At 49.4% G+C, this 21,293-nt stretch overlaps 1 protein-coding gene across 1 annotated transcript in view; it reads right to left on the minus strand.

Annotated features, from left to right (window-relative positions):
- LOC141165108 (carboxypeptidase A2-like) overlaps window positions 1–7,797 on the minus strand; it is a 30,612-nt gene extending 22,815 nt beyond the window's left edge. Inside the window, exons 1-3 of the mRNA XM_073650750.1 lie at window positions 7,728–7,797; window positions 2,143–2,224; window positions 256–390 (exon numbers count right to left, since the gene is read on the minus strand). Coding sequence (XP_073506851.1) covers window positions 256–390; window positions 2,143–2,224; window positions 7,728–7,792 — 282 coding nt within the window. The 5' untranslated portion in view covers window positions 7,793–7,797. The remainder of the gene's footprint in view (window positions 1–255; window positions 391–2,142; window positions 2,225–7,727) is intronic.
- Between the last annotated feature and the right edge of the window lie 13,496 nt (window positions 7,798–21,293).

Below are 21,293 nucleotides of genomic sequence, written 5' to 3' on the forward strand. Positions count from 1 at the left end.
TTTGTGAGGTAAAATATTTCACTTCCTGTTTTTAAACAATATTTTATCTCACAAAATGAATCCTCTGCAGTCCCCTGCTGTAATGTCTGTATTGTCTTTTGCTTCCTCCTCTGCCCAGGAGATGTGGTATGTTCTATACACGGTCACACACAGACAATTTTTAAAATGAACTTTTGTTTGTGGAAAAAAAACTTTAAGTACAAAAACATTTGTTACAAGACAGATTGTGATTATGTGCATGTTTACATAGTATACCTGTAGATCCTTTATCATTATGGAGTAATCAATGTCATTGGATTCCAGATAAATCTTCACTGACTGAAGACTCTCAAACGGAACACGAATATCGACTGGTATATCTGGGTTAGAAGGTTCAGTCCAAAAATCAAGCTGCAATGAAAGAAATGTAATATCTCCATTATACACTGCTCAAAAAAATAAAGGGAACACTGAAATAACACATCCTAGATCTGAATGAATTAAATATTCTCATTGAATACTTTGTTCTGTACAAAGTTGAATGTGCTGACAACAAAATCACACAAAAATCATCATTGGAAATCAAATTTATTAACCAATGGAGGCCTGGATTTGCAGTCACCCCCAAAATTAAAGTGGAAAAACACACTACAGGCTGATCCAACTTTAATGTAATGTCCTTAAAACAAGTCAAAATGAGGCTCAGTATTGTGTGTGGCCTCCACGTACCTGTATGACCTCCCTACAACGCCTGGGCATGCTCCTGATGAGGTTGCGGATGGTCTCCTGTGGAATCTCCTCCCAGACCTGGACTAAAGCATCCACCAACTCCAGGACAGTCTGTGGTGCAACGTGACGTTGGTGGATGGAGCGAGACATGATGTCCCAGATGTGCTCTATCGGATTCAGGTCTGGGAAACGGGAGGGCCAGTCCATAGCTTCAAGGCCTTCATCTTGCAGGAACTGCTGACACACTCCAGCCACATGAGGTCAGGCATTGTCCTGCATTAGGAGGAACCCATGGCCAACCGCACCAGCATATGGTCTCACAAGGGGTCTGAGGATCTCATCTCGGTACCTAATGGCAGTCAGGCTACCTCTGGCGAGCACATGGAGGGCTGTGCGGCCCTCCAAAGAAATGCCACCCCACACCATTACTGACCCACTGCCAAACCGGTCATTGCTGAAGGATGATGCAGGCAGCAGATCGCTCTCCACGGCGTCTCCAGACTCTGTCACGTCTGTCACATGTGCTCAGTGTGAACCTGCTCTCATCTGTGAAGAGCTCAGGGCGCCAGGGGCGACTTTGCCAATCCTGGTGTTCTGTGGCAAAGGCAAAGCATCCTGCACGGTGTTGGGCTGTGAGCACAACCCCCATCTGTGGATGTCGGGCCCTCATACCACCCTCATGGAGTCTGTTTCTAACAGTTTGTGCAGACACATGCACATTTGTGACCTGCTGGAGGTCATTTTGCAGGGCTCTGGCAGTGCTCCTCCTGTTCCTCCTTGCACAAAGGCAGAGGTAGCGGTCCTGCTGCTGGGTTGTTGCCCTCCTACGGCCCCCTCCACATCTCCTGGTGTACTGGCCTGTCTCCTGGTAGCGCCTCCAGCCTCTGGACACTACGCTGACAGACACAACAAACCTTCTTGCCACAGCTCGCATTGATGTGCCATCCTAGATGAGCTGTACTACCTGAGCAACTTCTGTGAGTTGTAGAGTCCCTCTCATGCTGCCACGAGTGTGAAAGCACAACCAACATTCAAAAGTGACCAAAACATCAGCCAGAAAGCATTGGTACTGAGATGTGGTCTGTGGTCCCCACCTGCAGAACCACTCCTTTATTGAGGGTGTCTTGATAATTGCCAATAATTTCCATCTATTGTCTATTCCATTTGCACAACAGCATGTGAAATTGATTGTCAATCAGTGTTGCTTCCTAAGTGGACAGTTTGATTTCACAGAAGTTTGATTTACTTGGAGTTATATTCTGTTGTTTAAGTGTTCCCTTTATTTTTTTGAGCAGTGTATATTTTATTCACAGTGCAAGGGAATGATATTATTTAATCTGCTTTATATAAACTATAATAACATGAGCCATGAGAAATCAGCTATATATGATATGTAAAAACTAAAAACATGTGTTTATAATCAAGTAACCATACCTGGAGGTGACCCAGTGATTGCAGATCTTGCAACTGATGTATTTGGTCACCATTTCTTGCTTTGATCCTAAGCACTTGCTCGCTGAAAAAGAAAGCTAGAGTTTATACATCTTCTCAGAGTAAGATTTTTCCTGATTGTATTAATGAAACACATTATACTAAAGTCTCATTCAGACGAGTATGATTTTTGTCATACATAAAAACATGGATTGTTGTTCATCAGTATTTTCTATACGATTTTCATCAGTGTTTGGTCAGTGTTTCAGTTTTTACCATCAGTGTTTCATCTGTGATTTTCATTGACGAAGAAATAAATATACATTGAAAAAATTTCTTAAATCAATTACAGTGTGTGACAGAGTCACTGGTGAAGTATGTGAGGGGAGGTATATTTCACTACGGCTGATAGCCTTAGTGAACTGAACCTCCAACTTTTATCCAGCATGTTATATGTTGGGGGGTTAAAATCACAATTGTGAAGGGAGTGGTTTTGTGTGAATGACATAGAGATGGAAGGGAAGTCATTCACCCTACCTCCACCTTAGGGTGTGGCTGAGCAAGGTTAAATGCTCAGTCACTGTTTTTTTTCCCTGTGTTGTGTGTCTGGAAAGGCAAGTCTCCAGGCTGTGAAACTTGAGCTCAGGAGGAGTTGAAGTGTGTTGCAGCTTGTGCGGGCGAACCCCGCACACTTATGGACTGTGTTATCGTTTGTTTTTTTGTTTTGCCAACTTTGTCAGCAAGGCTGAGTTTATGTTGCTGAATCTGCAGTGCTTTATGCCATTATAATAAACCTGCAGACAAAAACCATTCCTGAGTCTACTTCTGAAAGCAGCTGAGTGAGTCGTCTTTCCACAAGTGTTAATCACGAATAGCACACAGATTGCACAAAAAATGCCATCAGAAGATATTTCACGGAACCATAGACTTGTATGTATAATTTGGATCTGTGACTTGGATCAAAAATGGACATGTTTCCATATTCTATTTCAGACACACAGGCCACAAAAAAAACACAAGCATGAGAAAAGCTCCATAGACTTCAATTGCGTTTACGGACAACACTAGGACCCATAGAGTTTAATAGAACTATTCATACATCTGTTGTGTGTCTGTTCCATTAACCCCTTCACGACCTTGGACGTAGCTATATGTTTAGGCTATCACCACCATGTGTTTGGCTGACATGCCAACTGACACCCGCCACTCACTGCCGATGAGTGGTGCCCGCATCTCTCCCAGCAGTTTAACCCTCTAAATGCTGCAATTGATATCAATTGCAGCATTTAGAAGGCAAGCAGAGGGAAGTGGCTCCCTCTGCACTCCGATCGGCGCCCCCGAGAGGCCATCGCATCGGGGTCAATTGTTGCCATGGTGACCCGATGTAGTCATGACAACATCCGGGTCACCACGCACTAGTAAGCTTGTTTGACCATGCGCAGTGCATAGTCTAACAAGCTTGTGTCTGCTGCACTGATAGGTTATAAAGCATAGCAATGCTCCTGCATTGCTATACTTTACAACTGCGATCAGACTACAAAAAGTGAAAGTCCTATAGTGGGGCTAAGTAAATAAGTAAAAAAAAAAAAGTAAAACAAATTGTAAAAATATTAAAAAAAAATCACAAAATAATAAAGAAAATATCTATCTATCTATCTATCTATCTATACATGTATCTACTGTATATATATTGTACGCATAAATAAATATTTTTATGAAAAAAATAAACAAAAAGCACACACATATTTGGTATCGCCGCATCCAGGAAGACCCGACCTATAAAACTGTCCCACTGGTTAACCCCTTCAGTGAACAGTAGAAAAAAATGAGGCAAAAAACTATGCTCTTTCATCAAATCAGTATAAAATGCGATCAACAAGACTAATGTAAATAAAAATGGTATAGCTGAAAACGTCATCTTGTCCCGCAAAAAAAAAGCCACAATACAGGTCCAACAGCGGAAAAATAAAAAAGTTATAGCTCTCAGAATAAAGTGATGCAAAAATAATTCTATAAAATAGTTTTATTGTGTAAAAGCGCCAAAACAAAAAAAAAACTATGTAAATGTGGTATCGCTGTAATCATACTGACCGGAAGAATAAAGCTGCCTTATCAATTTTATCATACGCGGAATGGCTTCAAAACAAAAACAATTCCTGATTTTTGTTCATGCTGCCTCACAAATATCAGAATAGAAAGCGCTCAAAAAATGTCATGTGCTCGAAAATGGTACCAATAAAAACGTCACCTCGTCCCGCAAAAAAACAAGCCTTCACATGACTCTGTCAGCAGAAATATGGAAAAATTATAGCTCTCAAAATATGGAGATGCAAAAATTTGTTTTTTCAAAAAAAAGCATCTTTTAGTGTGTAACAGCAGCCAAACATAAAAAAAAGATATAAATGTGGTATCACTGTAATTGCACAGACCCGAAGTATAAATTCGTCTAATCACTTATACTACACGAGGAATGGCATAAAAAATAAATAAAACAAATTGTTCATCTGCTGTTGATTTGTTCACTCTGCCTCATGAAAATGGCAGTAAGGCTCAGCTCACATTTATCCTGCGCTCTGTGCTGAGCGCTTACATCGGGGTTTCTGTATAAATCTCTTAAATACGTGATTCAGACAGATGCTCCAGAGGAAGATTCCCTATAATGAGGCAGATGAGGACACTGTGGATGCCGTCTGGCTTATGATCCAGGAGGTGTCCGTCTTTTTAGGCGTACATAAAAGTAATGTCGGCCACAGTTTGTGCACCTCTGAAAAGAAGGACACCACTTAACAGAGGGCAGATGGAGTACAGAATAACTCGCTGCCTCATTCTAGTGAATGTATCACTCGGGGGTTTCATATGAATCACGTCATTCGGAGATTTCGTTGGAAGCCCTGATATAAGTGCTCCGCGTAGAGCGCCAGATAAATGTGATCCCAAACGTTATGTAAAATGTTTCCAATAAAATCTTCAGCTCAATCCCCTAAAAAGAAAGTTCCCACTCAAGTCCATTCTCTGTTAACGGAAATATAGGGGGCTTCCATGGTACTGGTAGTACAAAGGCTCTGGAAAAGCACTATGGCTCTCCGCCCCCCCAAAAGAAATCCAGCGAATTCTGCACTCCCAAATCCAAATGCCCCCCTCCCTTCTGAGCTCAACAGTATGCCTAAACCACATTTAGCTTCCACATGTTTAGCATTTCTGTAGCGACGAGAGCCCGCTTAATTTACGGGTGAGTGTCCACAAGCATGAGCTGGGTATAACATACTGAGTACTACAATGTATGGGCACTACAACAGCAGATTTGCAATTTTCATTCAGCAACATCCACTGCTGCTTGTTTCTGGAAAACATCCATGGAGTCAAAATCATCAGTGCACTTGTAGATAAATTCCTAAAGGGGTATGATTTCCAAAAAGGGGTCACTTGAGGGGGTATTCTGCTCTTCTAGCACTTAGGAGCTCAGTATATGGAGTCTGCACAGTATTCTAGGAAAACCTACAGGAGACAAATAACACTCCAGGAGGCAAATAGCGATCAGTCCTTCCAGAGTCTCGCCGTGTGGCTAAGCAGTACTGAACAGCCACATATGTGGTATTTCCACGTTCAGCAGAAATTGTGGGACATATGTTGGTGCCATTTTTACCTATTTCCCCTTGTGAAAATGTAAAATCATGGGCTAAAACAAAATTTTTGTGGTAAAAAAGTAATTATTTTTTCTTCACTGCTCAATGGTATAAAATTCTGTGATACACCCGTGGTGTAAATATGATCACTACACCCTTAGGTGAATTCATTGAGAGGTGTAGTTTGTAAAAGGAGGTCACTTATGGGGGGTTCTGATGTTCTGGCACCTCTGGGGCTCTCCCAGTGGGTCATGGCACCCGCAAACCATAACAGTAAAATCTGCACTGAATTATAGTGCTCCTTCCCTTCTGAGTTTTGCACTGTGCCTCAAAAGTAGTTCCCGATTACATGCAGGGTATTGGCGTACTCAGGAGAAATTGCACAACAAACTGAGAGGTCCATTTTTTCCTATTAGCCCTTATAAAAATTTGGGCTAAAACAACATTCTAGCAGTAAGAATGTAATTATTCTTTCTTCACCACCCAATGGTATCAATTTCTGTGAGGCACATGTGGTGTCAACATGCTCACTGCACAACTAGATGAATTCATTGAGAGGTGTAGTGTGTAAAAATTATGTCACTTATGGGGGGTTTCTGCTGTTCTGGCACTTCACATTCTGCTAATGTGACATGGCACCCGCAAACCATTCCAGCAAAATATGAACTCCAATATGGCGCTTCTTCCTTTCTGAGCTTTGTACTGTGCCTCAAAAGTAGTTTTTGATCACATATGGGGTATCAATGTATTTAGGAGAAATTGGACAGCAAATTGCATGATGCAAATTCCCCTTGTGAAAATAAAAAATGTGTGGCTAAAAGAACATTTTTGTGGGAAAAATTTGATTTTTTATTTTCACAGCTCAACGTTATAAACTTCTGTGAAGCACCTGGGGGCTCAAGTTGCTCAACACACATCTAGATACATTCCTTGAGGGGTCTGGTTTCCAAAATAGGGTCACTTGTGGGGGGATTCCACTGTTTAGGCACATCAGGTGCTCTCCAATTATGACATGGCGTCTGCTAATGATTCCAGCCAATTTTGCATTCAAAACGTCAAATGGTGCACCTTCCCTTCCGAGCCCTGCCGTGCGCTTAAACAGTAGTTTTCCCCCACATATAGGGTATTGGCATGCTCAGGAGAAACAAATTTTAGAGTCCACTTTCTCCTTTTACCTTTGTAAAAAATTAAAAAATTGGGTTCTAAAGTAACAGTTTTGTGAAAAAAAAAGTTCAATGTTAATTTTTTCCTTTCATATTCCATTAATTCCTGTGAAGCACCTGAAGGGTTAATGAACGTCTTGAATGTGGTTTTCATCACCTTCAAGTGTATCGTTTTTAGAATGGTGTCAGTTTTGGGTATTTCTGTCATATAGGCCCCTCAAAGTCACTTCAAGTGATGTGGTCTCTAAAAAAATGGTTTTGTAAATTTTGTTTGAAAAATGAGTCAACTTTTAACTCTTCTAACTTCCTAACAAAAAAAATTATGTTTCAAAGATTGTGCTGATGTAAAGTAGACACGTGGGAAATGTTATTTATAAACTATTTTGTGTGACATAACTCTCTGATTTAAGGACATAAGAATTAAAAGTTTGAAAATTCAAATTTCTGATTTTTTCACAAATAAACGCAAGTGATATTGAAATTTTACCACTATTATGAAGTACAATAAGTCATGAAAAAACAATCTCAGAATCAGTGAGAGTGACACTGGTCAGAATTGTAAAATTTGGCTTGGTTATGAAGGTGGAAACAGGCTTGGGGGGTGAAGGGGTTAAACTCAGTATACGTCCTGTGCTGATCAGCTTTTGTGGATCAGTCTCAGCTATGCAATAAATGAGGTTCCCTTAAAAACAAATATGGCAAATAAAAGCATTCCATTCTTAACAGATCCATTTTTTGTGCCCACAAAAACAGTCACAGACCAATACCCTGCTGCAATTAGATAGCACAACTGTAAACTTACCCTATAAAAGTCTTCTCACAGAGCACCCCTGCCACAAGAGCAGTGAGGAGCACCAGAAGCTTCATGATGAAGTGGCATTTCTGCACGCCAGACACAGAGTTATATAGGATTTAATATTTACATTTCTTGAGAGTGAGAAGCTACAGATGGTTAGGTATACCTCAAGGTAACTCACCTATATAAGGCATGGTAATTGCTCAACGCTTGGCTATCTTTTCATGGAACAAGTGTGTAGTGTGAACAAGTGTATTGTGCGTAAAAATGTAACATAATGTACATGAATATATGCACTTATGGATGAACAATGACTATATTGACATATAGAAAACCAAAAAAGAGAAAAGGATGCCAGACATATATAAAAACATGTTGCTTTAATAAATAAATATAAATTAATAAATACAAACATAGAAAAAAAAAGAGAACAATACAGGCATAGAAAACTGCTCATACAGAGGTGGGTATAAAGACCGTTATAGTAATGGTCAAGGTATACACTAAATATGCGGTGGCTCCATATGATGTAATAAATTGCTGACAGAGAATAGGAACTAAATCAGTTGTTGATAATTAGTTGAACTGCATCATTAGAAAAACATGTAACAGAATAACTTCCTATTAATAAAGGCTAGTCTCCACAAATATTAGTTCATCGTGTGTATAGGAAGAAAAATATGGGGGTTGATGCAGAGTTGCTGAAAAATAGGATCAACATCCAGGTATAGTGGTGTCCAATAATGTAGACATCAAAGATGTAGCATCGGCGTCTCTGCCCTCTGACAGGCAGAGACGCCGCACCCCTTACCGCCGCGCTCCCGGCCTGGCGTCTTCCGGCTCTCCTGCTGCTGCTGCCGGCGCGCGCAGCTTCCCTGGCACTGTGCTTAGGGCGCGCGTTCCCTCCCTCTTAAAGGGGCCGCGTGCCGTCCTAAGGAGTCCCCGGCCAATGGCCGGAGGACTTCTCATATAAAAGGCACCTCCTCCATAATGAAGGTGCCTGTGCAAGGTTGTAGCTTTGTGTTCTAAACTCTGCTTCAGTAACGTACTAGTTACCTGCCGTGCCTACCAGTCAGCCTACCTGGAGGCTCCTACCAGTTACCTACCGTGCCTATCAGCCAGCCTACCTGGAGGCTCCTACCAGTTACCTGCCGTGCCTACCAGCCAGCCTACCTGGAGGCTCCTACCAGTTACCTGCCGTGCCTACCCGGAGGCTCCTTCCAGTTACCCGTGGGAGTCACCTGCTCTCATACAAGGATAGGCCCAGAGTAGCACCTGGTCCCTCTGCTCGGTCCTTCCCTGGTTCACGGAGTCGATTGAGCCGCCGTGCGACCTTGGTCAGTCCGAGTTGATACCTAGTTACACCCATCTGGTCCATCCTTGCACCGCAGCACATAGGTTCCACCACCCGGATCCGTAACAGTTTGCACGGGCCATGGAACCCAGTGGCCCCCAGGCTCCTTCGCTTGCTGACCTGTACCAGGAGGTTTCTCGTTAGAGATCCCAACAAGAAACCTTCCTGACCGACCTGCGGTCTGTCAACTCTCGCCTGGACACGCTGTCTGTCCCACCTGCGCCCGCCTCGAGCCGAGCGACACCCGCTCCGGCGGCGCTGCTGCCCACTAGTACCATGGAATCCAGCTCAGGACCCCGGCTTTCTGCGCCTCCTCGTTTTGGAGGTGACCCCGTCTTATGTCGGGGTTTTCTGAACCAGCGCACGCTGCACTTTGAACTTCTGGCACATCAGTTTCCCTCAGACCGGGCCAAGGTGGCGTTCATCATGTCTCACCTCACCGGGGAAGCATTGGCATGGCTATACCCTCTATGGGAGAGAGGGGATTCCCTGGTGTCCAATTTTCCGGCTTTCCTCACTGCCTTCCAGAGGGTCTTCGATGAGCCCGGACGAAGGACTTTTACTGCCTCCTCATTGCTCCGTCTCCACCAAGGGAGTCTCACCGTGGGCCAGTATGCCATACAGTTCCGTACCCTCGCTTCTGAGCTTGCCTGGAACAACGAGGCCCTGGTGTCCACCTTCTGGAAAGGTCTTTCCGGTCGGATTAAGGACGAGCTAGCCGGCAGGGACATTCCTACCACCCTGGATGACCTCGTGTCACTAGCTACCCGGATTGACATCCGTTTCCTAGAACATGCTAAGGAGACTACCCAGGAGAGAAGATTTCCTCGTCTTGCTCCTGTTTTCCAGAAACCTGTCTCCCAACCAGCAACTCCCCGGGCACGCTCACCCGAACCCATGCAGATCGACCAGACCAAGATGGTCAAGTCTCGCCAAGAAACACGCCGAGCCGAGGGGAGCTGTTTCTACTGTGGTAGTAAGGAGCGTCTGATCCGTTCCTGTCTGGTGAAGCCGGGAAACTCCAGTGTCTAGGACCGCTCCGAGAGGTCATCCTAGGCAAGAGTAAATCCTCTCCGTTCTTGACTTTATCCATCTCAATTTCCTGTGGAGAGAACCGCTTCTTTAAAACCGCCCACCTGGATTCCGGAGCCGCTGGGAATTTCATTTCCCAGTCCCTTGTAGAGAAGTATCAGATTCCTACCAAACCTCTGGCTGAACCATTGGCTGTCGCTTCCGTGGATGGAAGACTCCTTCCGGTGACCATCTTGCTCGTCACTGAGCCCGTAACCCTTCAGGTGGGAATGCTGCACTCAGAGAGGATCTCCTTCCATGTGCTTTCCGGACTCTCTCACTCCCTTTTGCTAGGTCTACCCTGGCTAAAGAGACATGAACCCGTTCTGAATTGGCAATCCGGTGAGGTGCTCCATTGGGGGCAGGATTGCCATGAGACCTGCCTGGTTCCGGTTCGCCCGGCTCGACCTCCGTCTACTCCAGCTAATTTACCTGGTCTACCGGCACCTTACTGGTCCTATGCAGATGTGTTCGACAAGAAAGAAGCAGAGACACTGCCTCATAGGCCATATGATTGCCCTATCGACCTGGTACCCGATGCCACTCCACCCCGTGGGCGTATCTACCCTTTGTCGTTGGCCGAAACCCGGGCCATGTCGGAGTACATCGAAGAAAATCTGGCTAGGAGATTCATCCAGAAATCTACCTCCCCGGCTGGAGCTGGATTCTTCTTCGTAAAAAAGAAAGACGGTTCACTACGCCCCTGTATCGATTATAGAGGACTCAACCAGATTACTATCAAAAACAAATACCCCCTGCCGCTCATCTCTGAGCTGTTCGACCGCCTTAAAGGCGCGAAGATCTTCACCAAACTCGATCTTCGTGGGGCGTATAACTTGGTCCGGAGCCGCCAAGGAGACGAGTGGAAGACGGCATTCAATACCTGGGACGGCCACTATGAATACCGTGTGATGCCCTTCGGCCTCTGTAATGCTCTAGCTGTCTTAACTAGTTAACGACATCTTCCGTGACCTCTTATATTCTTGCGTGGTGGTGTACCTGGACGACATCTTGGTCTTCTCTCCGGATCTTCCCACACACTGGAGGGATGTTCGTTAGGTCCTGCTTAGGCTCAGGCAGAATCACCTATACGCAAAATTTGAGAAACGCCTCTTTGAGCAGACCTCTCTTACTTTCCTGGGCTATATTATCTCTAAGACAGGTCTACGGATGGATCCCTAGAAGGTCTCTGCCGTCTTAAAGTGGCCCCGTCCGGAGGGGTTGAAGGCGATTCAGCGATTTTTGGGCTTCGCCAACTATTACCGTCTCTTCATCCCACATTTCTCCTCCCGGACTGCTCCCATCTCTGCGCTCACCCGTAAGGGAGCAAATCCTAAGGAATGGCAGTCCGAAGCGGAGGAGGCCTTCCTCTCCTTAAAACAAGCCTTCTCTTCTGCCCCAGTGCTGCACCGTCCAGATTGCAACAAATAGTTCTTTCTGGAGGTTGATGCTTCCTCGTCCGGAGCCGGAGCAGTGCTCACCCAGAAATCTCCGTCCGGGAGAATGGTAACCTGCGGCTTCTTCTCCAAGCTCTTCTCCTTGTCCAAGCGCAACTACTTCATAGGAGACCGAGAACAGCTAGCCATTAAATTGGCGCTGGAGTCATGGCGTTACTTGCTTGAGGGGGCTCTGCACCCGGTGGCCATCTACACTGACCATAAAACCTGGCATATCTACAGAATGCCCAAAAGACTCAATCCGCGTCAGGCCTGGTGATCTTTGTTCTTCGCCCGCTTCAACTTTACCCTACATTACCGCCCTGCGGACAAGAACGTTAAAGCCGACGCCTTCTCCCGATCCTTCCTGTCTTCCGATCAAGAGGAGGAGCCTATGCATATCATCGATCCCTCCAAAGTGATGAATGTGGCTCCCTTGGACCTGTCTCGTCTCCCACCCGGTAAGACGTTTTTAGCGGTTCCGGATCGTAAGAAGGTTCTTCACTGGGGTCATCCATCTAAACTAGCTGGCCATGCTGGCCAGAAGAAGACCTTCCTGCTCATTACCCAGCATTACTGGTGGCCTACCCTGTGCAAGGATGTGGTAGACTTCGTCACAGCCTGTTCGTCCTGTGCCCGCAACAAGGTTCCCAGACATCTTCCAGCCAGCCGTCTCCTGCCTCTTCCCGTACCTGCTGCCCCGTGGCAACACATTGCTATGAACTTTATTACTGATCTCCCTGTTTCTGCCGGTTGTACTGTCATTTGGGTGGTCGCTGACCGCATTTCTAAAATGGCCCACTTTATCCCTCTGCCTGGTCTCCCGTCTGCATCCGTGCTGGCTAAGGACTTCATCCATCATATCTTTCGTCTTCACGGCCTACCCCCCCACATTGTGTCTGATCGCGGGGTCCAGTTTACTTTGCGCTTCTGGAGAGCTACGTGTAAGCTACTGGATGTCACTCTGGATTTCTCCTCTGCTTACCATCCACAGTCCAATGGCCAAGTGGAACGTATCAACCAGATCCTTACCAGCTTCCTCGGGCACTTCGTCAACGCTCACCATACCGATTGGGTAGAGCTCCTACCATGAGCCGAGTTCTCCTATAACAACCATGAGAGCGAATCTTCTTCCAAGTCCCCGTTCTTTGTGGTCTACGGTCAACATCCCCGGATTCCGTTTCCTGTCTCCGTTTCAGTGGACAACCCTGCCGAGGAGTCTCTGGTCAGCGAATTTTCCACCATTTGGGAGGACACTAGATCCGCACTTCTTCAATCCTCCGAGCGGATGAAGAGACATGCCGACAAGAGACGCCTGGACCCACCTCAATTCCGTCCGGGAGACAAGGTTTGGCTCTCCTCCAAACATGTTCATCTCAAAATACCCTCCTATAAGTTGGGTCCACGGTTCATCAGTCCATTTGAAGTCCTCAAGCAAATCAATCCAGTGGCCTACAAGTTAAAACTCCCGGCCACCTTACAGATTCCCAACTCCTTCCACGTATCTCTCCTCAAACCAGTTGTTCTTAATTCTGTTTCCGACGATACAGGTACCCCCCCAGCTCTGGTCTCCGTTGAGGACGTCTATGAGGTAGAGAACATTCTGGCCATCAAGAGGGTAAGAGGAAAAAACATTTTTCTGGTGGATTGGAAGGGGTTTGGCCCAGAGGAGAGAACTTGGGAACCCAGTGAGAACATCCACGCCCGCTTCTCCTTAAAAAAATTCTTTCAGGCCTAAAAAAGAGGGGGCATAAAGGGGGGAGTACTGTAGCATCGGCGTCTCGCCCCCTGACAGGCAGAGACGCCGTCCCCCTTACCGCCGCGCTCCCGGCGTCTCCCGGCTCTCCTGCTGCTGCCAGCGAGCGCAGCTTCCCTGGCACTGTGCTTAGGGTGCACGCCCGCGCGCTCCCTCCCTCTTAAAGGGGCCGCGCGCTGTCCTAAGGAGTCCCCGGCCAATGGCCGGAGGACTTCTCATATAAAAGGCACCTCCTCCAAAATGGAGGTGCCTGTGCAAGGTTGTAGCTTTGTGTTCTAAACTCTGCTTCAGCCCTCAGGTCCCGCTGCTATTCTGACTACCAGTCCAGTCCGCCAGCCTGACTACCAGTCCAGTCCGCCAACCTGACTACCAGTCCAGTCCGCCAGCCTGACTACCAGTCCAGTCCGCCAGCCTGACTACCAGTCCTGTCCGCCAGCCTGACTACCTGTCTCCGCCAGCCTGACTACCAGTCCTGTCCGCCAGCCTGACTACCTGTCTCCGCCAGCCAAGTGTACTCTCCTGCCCGACGATCTGCCTACGATCCAAACCCGCCAGTCTGTCTATGGACCAGGCTTGCCTGCCTACCCGGAGAATGCACTAGTTACCTGCCGTGCCTACCAGTCAGCCTACCTGGAGGCTCCTACCAGTTACCTACCGTGCCTATCAGCCAGCCTACCTGGAGGCTCCTACCAGTTACCTGCCGTGCCTACCAGCCAGCCTATCTGGAGGCTCCTACCAGTTACCTGCCGTGCCTACCCGGAGGCTCCTGCCAGTTACCCGTGGGAGTCACCTGCTCTCATACAAGGACAGGCCCAGAGTAGCACCTGGTCCCTCTGCTCGGTCCTTCCCTGGTTCACGGAGTCGATTGAGCCGCCGTGCGACCTTGGGCAGTCCGAGTTGATACCTAGTTACGCCCCTCTGGTCCCTCCTTGCACCGCAGCACAGAGGTCCCACCACCCGGATCCGTAACAAAAGACATAAACGGTGAAAAAGGGATTCAAGAAATTGTGGATACACGTGGTCTAGGATGTGATCCTATAGTGATCTGTTAGTAGTATATAGGATCATAAAAAAGCAGTGCCATGAAGATAAATGGCACCCATTTCTCCCACCTATTGAGGAATGGGAGAGTTTTCAGCAGAAAAGAGGAAACCTGAAAAAATGGAAAAAAATGTAAAAAAAAATTTAACTCATGATATATAGACATGTGTGTAGTTGGGTATGGCTAGGTTAAGTAGAGGAACAAGTGTCCTCAGAATCTACATATGTATAAAGTATAAGTTACACCAAAGCAATGCCCTATACCCATGAGGAGGAAAGATCATTAGCTATCAGGACTTACCCATTTATAATCCTGCTGTACCCAGACCACCGCCACAGCATACACCGCCAAAGCATACACCCCGACGCCCATTTTGCACTCTGATGGGCTTTCTCAAGGGGAGTGTGTATATAGTCAAATGTCACCCTCTTTATACCTGTCTTAATCGTCCATACGTGTAGCATCGGCGTCTCTGCCCCGTTCTAGGCAGAGACGCCGTCCCTCTCACCTCCCCGCTCCTGGCGCGGCGTCCTCCAGCGCTGCTCTCCCCGCTGCTTCCGGCGCGCGCTCCTTCCCCGGCAGTGTGCTTAGGGCGCGCGCGCGCTCCCCCTCTCTTAAAGGGACCGCGCGCGCCGTCCTAAGGAGTCCCCGGCCAATTGCCGGAGGACCTCCCATATAAAGGGCACCTCCTCCAAAATGGAGGTGCCCGAGCAATGTTGTTTGCACCTGTGTCTCACCTGTGCTTCAGCCCTCAGGTCCCGTTGCCAGTTACCTGCCAGTTACCTGCCAGATTCCTGCCAGCTTGCTGCCTTTGTCCTGCCTGATATCCAGTCACCTGCCTGCTAGCCTGAGGTCCGACGATCTGCCTTCCAACTCCTGTCAGTCTGTCTATGGACCAGCTTGCCCGCTCACCTGGGAGCGCACACCTGTTACCTGCCTGCTAGCCTACCTGGAGGCTCCGCCGTCACGTGCTGTGACCATCTGCCTTTCCAGAGACTCCTGCCCGCTCACCTGGGAGCGCCCACCTGTTACCTGCCTGCTAGCCTACCTGGAGGCTTCGCCGTCACGTGCTGTGACCACCTACCATTCCAGAGACTCTCGCTTGCTCACCTGGGAGCACACATCTACCATCTGCCTGCTAGCCTACCCGGAGGCTCTGCCATCACAGGTCGTACCTACCCTTTACCCAGAGACTGCCCCGGTCACTTGCCGTAACTCCCTGCCCGTTCTTCCAGAGACTGCCCCGGTCACTTGCCGTAACTCCCTGCCCGTTTATCCAGAGACTGCCCCGGTCACTTTCCGTGACCTCCAGCCCGTCCACTCAGAGACTGTCCCAGTCACCTGCTGTGACTGCCTGCCCGTCATCCCTGATTGCCACCCGCTCCCTTACAAGGACCGCCTCCTTGTATAGTAGCTCAGAGGTTCCGCCTCCCAGACCCGTTACAGTTTGCTCGGGCCATGGAACCCGGTGGCACCCAAGCTCCCTCGCTCTCGGACCTGTGTCATGAACTGTCCCGCCAGAGGTCCCAACAGGAGTCCATCCTGGGTCACCTGCGGAATGTCAATTCTCGCCTGGACACTCTGACTGCTCCGCCAGCAACCTCCGCCAGCGCCATGATTCGCAATCCGACAGCTCCGCTGTCCACCAACACTATGGTATCCTACCCCGGACCCCGGCTTTCTGCACCTCCTCGCTTCGGAGGCGACTCCGCTCAGGCTCGGGGCTTCATAAATCAGTGCACCCTGCACTTTGAACTCCTGTCCCACCAGTTTAACTCCGACCGGGCCAAAATTGCCTTCATCATGTCCCATCTCACCGGAGAGGCTCTGGCCTGGCTAAATCCTCTATGGGAGAGAGGAGACCCCTGGTGTCCAACTTGCCTGCCTTTCTCACGGCCTTCCGGAAAGTCTTCGACGAACCCGGACGGAAGACCTCATCCGCATCGTCACTGCTACGCCTCCGTCAGGGAAGCCTCACCGTTGGCCAATATGCCATACGGTTCCGTACCCTTGCCTCGGAGCTGGCCTGGGATAATGACGCTCTGGTTTCAGTCTTCTGGGAGGGTCTGTCCGGCCGTATTAAAGATGAACTTGCCGGTCGGGACATTCCTACCACCCTCGATGACCTGATAGCTCTTGCCACCCGGATTGACCTGCGGTTCCAGGAGCGTGCCAAAGAGGTCACCCGTGAGAGGAGGTTTCCACGCCTAGCTCCTACTTTTCAGCAACCCGTCACTCCCTCCGTCTCTCCTGAGCCTATGCAGGTCGACCAGACCAAGATGGTCGGTTCTCGCCAAGAATCTCGCCGAGCCGAGGGAAGCTGTTTCTATTGTGGCAGTAAGAAGCACTTTATCCGTTCCTGCCCGGAAAAGCCGGGAAACGCCAGTGTCTAGGACCACTCGGAGAGGTCGTCCTAGACAAAAGTAAGTCCTCTCCGTCTCTGACCTTACCGGTCTCTATTGCTTGGGGAGAAAACCGTCTCTTTGAACTCGCCCATCTAGATTCTGGAGCTGCTGGAAACCTCATCGCCCAGTCTCTGGTAGAGAGATACCATATTCCCACCAAGTCCCTGGCGGAGCCATTGTCAGTTGCTTCCGTGGATGGAAGACTTCTCTCGGAGACCATCCTGCTCGTCACCGAACCTATAACCCTACAGGTGGGAATGCTGCACTCTGAGGAGATCTCATTCCATGTGCTGTCCGGACTTTCTCACTCCTTGTTGCTAGGTCTACCTTGGCTCCAGACACATGAACCCGTATTGAACTGGCGGTCCGGTGAAGTACTCCGATGGGGTCCTGACTGCCATAGGACCTGCCTGGTTCCGGTCCGTCCACTTCGCCCTCAGCCTACTCCAGCTAATTTACCTGGTCTCCCGGTTCCCTACTGGCCCTATGCGGACGTCTTCGGTAAGAAGGAAGCTGAGACGTTGCCGCCCCATAGGCCATACGATTGCCCGATCGACCTGGTACCTGGCACCACTCCTCCCCGTGGGCGTATCTACCCGTTATCTGCAGCCGAGACCCGAGCCATGTCTGAGTACATTGAAGAGAATCTGGCTAGGGGATTTATCCGAAAATCTACCTCCCCGGCTGGAGCCGGATTCTTCTTTGTCAAAAAGAAAGACGGCTCGCTACGTCCCTGTATTGACTACAGAGGACTCAATCTCATTACGGTAAAAAACAAATATCCCCTGCCACTCATCTCCGAATTGTTTGACCGGCTCAAGGGCGCCAGGATCTTCTCCAAGCTGGATCTTCGAGGAGCGTATAATCTGGTCCGTATCCGTCAAGGAGACGAGTGGAAGACGGCATTCAATACCCGGGACGGTCACTACGAGTACCTTGTGATGCCCTTCGGTCTCTGTAATGCTCCCGCGGTCTTTCAGGAACTAGTCAATGACATCTTCCGTGACCTCCTGTACTCCTGCGTAGTGGTATACCTGGACGATATCTTGGTCTTCTCTCCGGATCTCCCCACACACCGGAGGGATGTACGTCAGGTCCTGCTTAGGCTTCGGCAGAACCACCTTTACGCCAAATACGAGAAGTGCCTCTTCGATCAGACCTCCCTTCCGTTCTTGGGCTATGTCATCTCCCAAACAGGTCTGCAAATGGATCCCGAGAAGCTCTCTTCCGTTCTAAAATGGCCTCGTCCTGAAGGTTTGAAGGCGATACAGCGATTCCTGGGCTTCGCTAATTATTATCGTCTTTTCATCCCACACTTCTCGTCTCGGACTGCTCCCATATCTGCACTTACCCGTAAGGGGGCTAACCCCAGGATATGGTCGCCTGAAGCCGAGGAGGCCTTCCTTTCCCTAAAGAAAGCCTTCGCCTCTGCTCCCGTCCTGCACCGTCCGGACTGTAATAAACAATTCTACCTGGAGGTTGATGCTTCCTCCTCCGGAGCCGGAGCGGTGCTCACCCAGAAGTCTTCTACCGGGAGAATGGTAACGTGCGGCTTCTTCTCCAAAATCTTCTCCTCGTCGGAGCGCAACTACTCCATTGGAGACCGGGAATTGCTAGCCATCAAATTGGCACTAGGAGAGTGGCGCTATCTGCTTGAAGGGTCTCTCTACCCGGTAATTATCTACACGGATCACAAAAACCTGGCATATCTCCAAAATGCCCAGAGGCTCAATCCTCGCCAGGCCCGGTGGTCGTTGTTTTTTGCCCGCTTCGACTTCACTCTTCATTTCCGTCCGGCGGACAAGAACGTCAAAGCTGATGCCTTGTCTCGGTCTTTCCTGTCCTCCGATCAAGAGGAGGAACCTACGCACATCATCGACTCCTCCAAGGTGATGAATGTGGCTCCCTTGGATTTAACTCGTCTTCCACCCGGTAAGACGTTCATAGCTGTGCCATATCGGGAGAGGGTTCTTCGCTGGGGACATTCTTCTAAACTAGCTGGCCATGCTGGCCAAAAAAAGACCTTTCAACTTATTGCCCGGCATTACTGGTGGCCTACCCTACGTAAGGACGTGGTAGACTTCGTCGCGGCCTGTTCATCCTGTGCTCGTAACAAAGTTCCCCGACATCTACCTGCCGGCCATCTCCTGCCCCTTCCCGTACCTGCTGCTCCTTGGCAACACATCGCTATGGACTTTATCACCGACCTTCCAGTTTCTGCCGGTTGTACCGTCATTTGGGTTGTCGCTGACCGTTTTTCTAAGATGGCCCACTTCATTCCCCTGCCTGGTCTTCCGTCTGCACCCGAGTTGGCTAAAGACTTTATCCGCCACATCTTCCGTCTCCATGGTCTGCCCCTCCACATCGTGTCGGATCGTGGGGTTCAGTTCACCTCTCGTTTCTGGAGAGCCATTTGTAAGCTGCTGGACATTACCCTGGATTTCTCCTCCGCTTACCACCCTCAGTCCAATGGTCAAGTGGAGCGGATCAATCAGATCTTGTCCAGCTACCTCCGGCACTTCGTGGATGCTCACCACTCGGACTGGGTGGATCTTCTACTGTGGGCCGAGTTCTCTTATAACAACCATGAGAGCGAGTCCTCTTCCAAATCCCCGTTCTTTATAGTTGGTGGCCAACATCCCCGGATTCCACTTCCTGTCTCCGTTTCTGTGGACAACCCTGCTGCGGAGTCTCTTGTCAGCGAATTTTCTACTATTTGGGAGAGCACCAGGTCCGCTCTTCTTCTCTCCTCTGAGCGGATGAAGAGATATGCTGATAAGAGACGTCTGGATCCGCCCCAATTCCGTCCGGGAGACAAGGTTTGGCTCTCATCCAAACATGTGCGGCTCAAAATACCCTCCTACAAGTTGGGTCCTCGATTCATCGGCCCCTTCGAAGTCCTCAGGCAAATTAACCCTGTGGCCTACAAATTAAAACTCCCGGCCACCCTACGGATCCCCAACTCCTTCCACGTATCTCTCCTCAAACCCGTTGTCTTTAACTCTTTTTCCAAAAATCCAGGTGCCCCTCCTGCTCCGGTTTCCGCTGATGACATCTTTGAGGTAGAGAGTATTCTGGCCTCCAAGAGGGTAAGAGGAAAAACCTTTTTTCTGGTAGATTGGAAGGGGTTTGGTCCTGAGGAGAGAACTTGGGAACCCAGGGAGAACATCAACGCCCCGCTTCTCCTTGAAAAATTTCTTTCTGGCCTAAAAAAGAGGGGGCCTAAAGGGGGGGGGTACTGTAGCATCGGCGTCTCTGCCCCGTTCTAGGCAGAGACGCCGTCCCTCTCACCTCCCAGCTCCTGGCGCGGCGTCCTCCAGCGCTGCTCTCCCCGCTGCTTCCGGCGCGCGCTCCTTCCCCGGCAGTGTGCTTAGGGCGCGCGCGCTCCCCCTCTCTTAAAGGGACCGCGCGTGCCGTCCTAAGGAGTCCCCGGCCAATTGCCGGAGGACCTCCCATATAAAGGGCACCTCCTCCAAAATGGAGGTGCCCAAGCAATGTTGTTTGCACCTGTGTCTCACCTGTGCTTCAGCCCTCAGGTCCCGTTGCCAGTTACCTGCCAGTTACCTGCCAGATTCCTGCCAGCTTGCTGCCTTTGTCCTGCCTGATATCCAGTCACCTGCCTGCTAGCCTGAGGTCCGACGGTCTGCCTTCCAACTCCTGTCAGTCTGTCTATGGACCAGCTTGCCCGCTCACCTGGGAGCGCACACCTGTTACCTGCCTGCTAGCCTACCTGGAGGCTCCGCCGTCACGTGCTGTGACCATCTGCCTTTCCAGAGACTCCTGCCCGCTCACCTGGGAGCGCCCACCTGTTACCTGCCTGCTAGCCTACCTGGAGGCTTCGCCGTCACGTGCTGTGACCACCTACCATTCCAGAGACTCTCGCTTGCTCACCTGGGAGCACACATCTACCATCTGCCTGCTAGCCTACCCGGAGGCTCTGCCATCACAGGTCGTACCTACCCTTTACCCAGAGACTGCCCCGGTCACTTGCCGTAACTCCCTGCCCGTTCTTCCAGAGACTGCCCCGGTCACTTGCCGTAACTCCCTGCCCGTTTATCCAGAGACTGCCCCGGTCACTTTCCGTGACCTCCAGCCCGTCCACTCAGAGACTGTCCCGGTCACCTGCTGTAACTGCCTGCCCGTCATCCCTGATTGCCACCCGCTCCCTTACAAGGACCGCCTCCTTGTATAGTAGCTCAGAGGTTCCGCCTCCCAGACCCGTTACAATACGCCAATAGACGCAGCGCATGTTCGCACCGCGCCAGTGCCCCGGAAGTGTAGGGATTCGGCATTTCGTTCCGGCAAGCGTCAGGGGAAATCCCGGTCAGACGTCATTAGCGCATACCGGAAGAGACGGAGGCCTTCACCCATACACGGGAGCACTGGTTCAGTACGCATGAGTCTGCCGTCGCCATACTTTTGGAGTTCTGTCCCTATCGTCTAGTTGTCAAAAGCTGTCCAGGTATGCACAATCCACACACTCACTCACACAAATCCGCACACACATA

Source organism: Phyllobates terribilis, unplaced genomic scaffold (assembly GCF_046119375.1).
Source record: "Phyllobates terribilis strain yellow unplaced genomic scaffold, ASM4611937v1 Scaffold_11__3_contigs__length_659146591, whole genome shotgun sequence".
NCBI classification, from domain to species: domain Eukaryota; kingdom Metazoa; phylum Chordata; class Amphibia; order Anura; family Dendrobatidae; genus Phyllobates; species Phyllobates terribilis.